This window comes from Lolium rigidum, chromosome 4, assembly GCF_022539505.1.
Source record: "Lolium rigidum isolate FL_2022 chromosome 4, APGP_CSIRO_Lrig_0.1, whole genome shotgun sequence".
NCBI classification, from domain to species: domain Eukaryota; kingdom Viridiplantae; phylum Streptophyta; class Magnoliopsida; order Poales; family Poaceae; genus Lolium; species Lolium rigidum.
The window spans coordinates 263,376,821-263,382,539 of NC_061511.1; the positions used below are offsets into that span (position 1 = coordinate 263,376,821).

A 5,719-nucleotide genomic window follows, 5' to 3' on the forward strand; every position below is an offset into this window, starting at 1 on the left:
ATTATTAATTGTTGGTACCTCTCCATGATTGACATAGCTGTTGGATGATCTTATTTGCATGTATCTCATTATGAACTGTTTAAGTATTAGCCATAGCATGAGAATATATACATCATATGAGCAAATGTGTTCGTGAAAGTTCTTTTATCGCTCAGTTGTTAACTGAATTGCTTGAGGACAAGCAATAAGCTAAGCTTGGGGGAGTTGATACGTCCAAAACGTATCTACTTTCCCGAACACTTTTGCTATTGTTTTGCCTCTAATTTGTGTATTTTGGATACAACTAACACGGACTAACGCTGTTTTCAGCAGAACTGCTCTGGTGTCTCGTTTTTGTGCAGAAATCCAACTTTCGGGAAAGTCCTCGGAATTTATGCGAAGGCCCTATTTTACCAAAATATTGGCGGAGCCGAGAGGGCAAGAGAGGTGGAGGCCCGAGGGCCCCACACCACATGGCGGCGCGGCCCGGAGGGGGCCCGCGCGGCCATGTGGTGTGGCCCCTCGGCCGGCCTCCGACGCCCCCTTCGGACTACTTATTGGTTTCGACACCGAAAACGCACGAGAGAAGTCGAAGTCGCCGGAAACCCTCTAGAGAGCCGCCACATCGCGAAACTCCGTCGCGGGAGCCGAAGTCTCCGTTACGGCACTCCGCCGGGACGGGGAGTGGAGGAGATCTTCACCGCCATCACCGCCAACGCCTCTCCATCGACCAGCCATGTTTCCCCCATCCATGTGTGAGTAATTCCCCCGCTGTAGGCTGAAGGGGATGGTAGGGATTGGATGAGATTGGTCATGTAATAGTCATAAGATTGTTAGGGCATAGTGCCTAGTATCCGTAGATGTCACTTTTATGATATTGTTGCAACTTGTTATGCTTAATGCTTGTCACTAGGGCCCGAGTGCCATGATCTCAGATCTGAACATGTTATTGATTCATGAAGATATTCGTTGTTTATGATCTTACCTGCAAGTTGTATACACATGTCGCTGTCCGGAACCAATGGCCCCGAAGTGACAGAAATCGGGACAACCGGAGGGGATGGTAGTGATGTGAGGATCACATGTGTTCACGGAGTGTTAATGCTTTGCTCCGGTACTCTATTAAAAGGAGTACCTTAATATCCAGTAGTTTCCCTAGAGGCCCAGCTGCCACCGGCTGGTAGGACAGAAGATGTTGTGCAAGTTTCTCATTGCGAGCACGTACGACTAAATATGGAACACATGCCTATTGATTGATTAGTACTTGGATACCGTTTTATTATTATCTGCAAATGCCCCTGCTTTGATTGTTACATGAGTTTCTCTCATCCATGCAACGCCCGTTAAATCCGTCCCTGTGCCTACAATATTTTAATCCTGCTGTTTACTACAATCACTACTGCTGTCTTTATTTCACCGCTGCTGATATTTCACTATTTCCACTGCCATAAAGCGTTACTCTCGATAAACTCTTGCGAGCAAGTCTGTTTCCAGTGCGAGCTGAATTGACAACTCCGCTGTTAAGGCTTACAAGTATTCTTTGTCTCCCCTTGTGTCGAATCAATAAATTGGGTAATACTTCCCTCGAAGGCCGTTGCGATCCCCTATACTTGTGGGTCATCGAGCACTTCCCCGTCCGGCAGGGTGCCGGAACGAGACTCATGTCCCCCGGATCTTGGCTTCGCGATGGCGGCGGCTCTGGATGGTTTCGCGTACCGTGGCTTCCTCCGTCGGGGTTTTTAGGTCAGGACCTTTAAATAGGCGAAAGGGGAGCCTCGGAGGGTCGAAGGGGCGACGACACCATAAGGCGGCGCGGCCAGGGCCTGGGCCGCGCCGGCCTATCATCTGGGGCCTGTGTGGCCCCCCTCTGGCGACTCTCGGGTGTTCTGGATGCTTCCGGGCAAAATAGGAACATGGGCGTTGATTTCGTCCAATTCCGAGAATATTTCGTTACTAGGATTTATGAAACCAAAAACAGCGAGAAAACAGGAACCGGCACTTCGGCATCTTGTTAATAGGTTAGTTCCAGAAAATGCACGAATATGACATAAAGTGTGCATAAAACATGTAGGTATCATCAATAAAGTAGCATGGAACATAAGAAATTATCGATACGTTGGAGACGTATCAACTCCTGTCCCCCAGATCTTGGCTTCGCGATGGCGGCGGCTCTGGAACTTTTCTCGTACCGTGGCTTATTCGTTTAGGGTTTTCGATGCAGGGGCTTTATATAGGCGAATGGGCAGCCTCGGAGGGGACCTGGGGCCACCAGACCATAGGGGGGCGCGCCCAGGCCCTAGGCCGCGCCTCCTAGTGGTGTGGCCCCCCCGGCTCGTCTCCGACTCTTCTTTGATGTTCTGGAAGCTCCCGGGAAAAATAAGATCTTGGGTATTGATTTCGTCCGATTCCGAGAATATTTCCTTACTAGGATTTCTGAAACCAAAAACAGCAGAAAACAGGAACTGGCACTTCGGCATCTCGTCAATAGATTAGTTCCGGAAAATGCATCAAAATGATATAAAGTGTGAACAAAGTATGTAGGTATTGTCATAAAACAAGCATGGAACATCAGAAATTATAGATACGTTGGAGACGTATCATTTGTTCACGAATATCTTCCACGGCATTTGAGATTTCGACCCCTACTTCAAGCTGAAGCACGACGTTGTAGGCATTGCCGGGTTCTCGTCGATTCAGAAGTGCACCGCCGCCATGAGGATGCTTGCATACGGAGCAACTGCTGATACACAGGACGACTACCTTCGCATGAGTGAGTCTACTGTCATTGAGTGTATGTAGAAGTTTTGCCGAGCTGTGGTGGGAAAGTTTGGCAAATACTACTTGCGAGGGCCAACTGAAGAAGAGACTGCAAGGATCATGGCACAAAATACTGCTAGAGGATTCCCTGGAATGCTTGGAAGCATCGATTGCATGCACTGGTCATGGAAGAACTGCCCGTTTGCCGGGCAAGGTATATACGAATGGCGTCATAGATATTGCAGTGTGGTGCTTGATGTTGTTGCAGATTATGATATGTGGATTTGACATTCTTTATTTGGCATGGCGGGATCACACAATGACATCAACGTGTTGTAGTAGTCTCTGGTGTTCAGCAAACTAGTGGAAGGTAATGCTCCACCATGCAACTATGAGATCAATGGCCACCAATATACCAAAGGCTATTATCTAGCCGATGGTATATATCCAAAATGAGCAACTTTTGTCAAAACAATCCCGGCGACAGGAGGCTTTCCAGAAGGATGTCGAGCGGACATTTGGTGTGCTTCAAGCTTAATTTGCTATTGTTCGGTACCCTGCTCTAAGCTGGTCTCACGACCAAATATGGGAGGTGATGCATGCTCGTGTGATCATGCACAACATGATCATCGAGGATGACCGCAAAAATCATGTCATGAGATATGTTAGTCCCTATGAGTGTCAGGGCACTCTTGCGGAGGTTGATCATGAGGTGAGGTGATTTTACTGATTTCTCGCTATGCACGCAGAGATCCGTGACAACAACGTCCACAAGCAACTTCAAAATAATCTCGTTGAGCATGATGGAGGGTCAAAGGATTATCAGCAAATGCCGCGACGCCTTGATCTAGCCCTACTAATAATATTTGCTTAGTTGTTTTATTGTTTGTTGTATTTTAATTTGAAAACAATTTTAGCGAACATATTTATTTGTATGCTATATTTAATAAAATAGTTATGGTTATGAATACTGTATAAAAAAAAATTACGACCACGTTTAACGGACGCGGTTGGAGAGTACCATTCTCTAAACGCGGCACGAAAAAAACACATCCCTCCCACACTTGATCCACCGCTGTTTGGAGAAACGCTTTGTATGATGCATCCCCACCACGCCGCTCGCAACACAAACCATCATTTCCTTTCCTCCTTTTCCTTCCATCCTCTTGTCGTCTTCTCCGTGAGACCCGAAGAACACTGGATGGGACCTCCTTCCATCCTCTTGGCAAAAGATGCGCGGACCAAGTCCATGTGCACCACCGGCAGTCCGGCACGGCAGATCTCTCACGGACAGAACCAAAGCCTGCACAAAACCCTCCCCTCTCCACTTCCACAAGCAAAATGCCGCTCCTGCTCCGACGCCTCGCCGGCGCCGTCTCCGCGCCCCTCCGACGCTCCCTCTGCACGGCCGCCTCGCGCCCTCCCTGGGCCATGGTCTACAGCTGGGCGGCGCTGGACGCGTCGGCGGCGCCGTCGCCGGCCGCGCGCGCGACCTTCGACCTCGACGCGGCCCCGTACATCTCCCGAATCTCCGTCCCTGCCCACCTCGCCGACGGCATGGACTTCGCCGCCGCAAGCGTCCGCGCCACCAGCTCCGACGGCCTCCTCCTCCTCGACCTAGCAGAGACCCGCCACGGCCCTCGCCCCCCTCCCAACCTCCCCGACTTCGTGGACACCGCAATGCTACACCAAATGGCCGCGGCTGGCGCCGCCACCGAGCTGGACGTCACGCGCTTCGTCTGCAACCCTCTCAGCGGCCAGCTGTTCCGCCTCCCGGTCCCGGACCTGGGTGTCGCCAAGGCAAGTACGGCTTTCGGCTTGCTCACCCAGCCCGACGGCGCCCACGGCCCGCCAGATCGATTCGTGGTCGCTCAGCTCAGCTTCCGGGCCGGGGACAACCGCGCAGTCGTGCGTCGGTTTCTGTCCGAAACAGGGGAGTGGGACGACCAGCTGCCAATGCCCTGTTTCGTGCCGTCCAGGATTCCCCCTTGGCAGTCATTTCAGGTACACACAGGCCACGACGTGCTGGCGTTCGGCGGCCGGCTGTGGTGGTTCGACGTCACCTGGGGCGCCATCTCCGTCGATCCCTTCAGCGACCGGCCGGACGTTCGATTCGTCGAGCTGCCGCGGGGCAGCGCGCGGTTGGACATTGATGTCAAGGATAAAATGCTGCTGACCAAGCGCCGGATCATGGGCGTCAGCGAGGGGAAGCTGCGGTACATCGAAACGTGCACCGAAAAGGAGCCCTTCCTGATCAGGTCGTTTGCACTCGACGACGAGGGGTGCTGCTGGAAGCTCACGCGTGAGTCAACGGTTACCATGGTCTTGCCCAACAAAGCCAAACAACAGGCAGGCCACCTGCCGTGGATTGCTGCCATCGATCCGTTCGACGCCAACATTCTGTATTTCGATCTTGGTCACACTGTTTTTGCCATGGACATGGCTAAGAAGAAGGCGATCGCAAGCAGATCCTGTCCAAATAGCATCGAAGCTCTAGGCATGTGGCGCAGCAGCGCTTTCTGTCTGCCGTGCGTGCTCCCAACATGGCTTGAATCATGCTACATTCCTTCTGCAGGTAGTATATGATTTGTACATTGCATATTGAGGCATTCAAAGTTTACCATTTCGTTAAATCATGCTACTGTTAGATTCCACAGGTTTTGGTTTACCATTTCGTTAAACCATGTGCTAGGAAACTTGTGAATCACATGGACTGTTTTGTTGATAGAGACCGACCGTAGCTATATTGAAGTTCTTCCGTATGCAGAGACGCAGAGTGATCTGTTTCTCATCAGCGATAGCTTAAATGTTCTCGTGACCGCTCTAGACTTAATCACTGCAAATAGGCTAAGCAAACTAGCTATTATTGTCTGTGTTTGTTCAAATATAGAAAGCAGAATTTGGTATTAGTAGGAAATCTGATTTATTTTGTTGATTACAGTAGTATTGCATTGTATGTTAAATAAATTTGTTTTGTTTCCAT

The 5,719-nt window shown here is 50.4% G+C and overlaps 1 protein-coding gene across 1 annotated transcript; it reads left to right on the plus strand.

Moving 5' to 3' along the window:
* Positions 1–4,077: 4,077 nt before the first annotated feature.
* On the plus strand, positions 4,078–5,322 carry LOC124648695. Its single transcript, XM_047188412.1, has one exon. It carries the CDS (start codon positions 4,078–4,080, stop codon positions 5,320–5,322), a length of 1,245 nt encoding a protein of 414 aa, XP_047044368.1.
* The last annotated feature ends 397 nt before the right edge of the window (positions 5,323–5,719 follow it).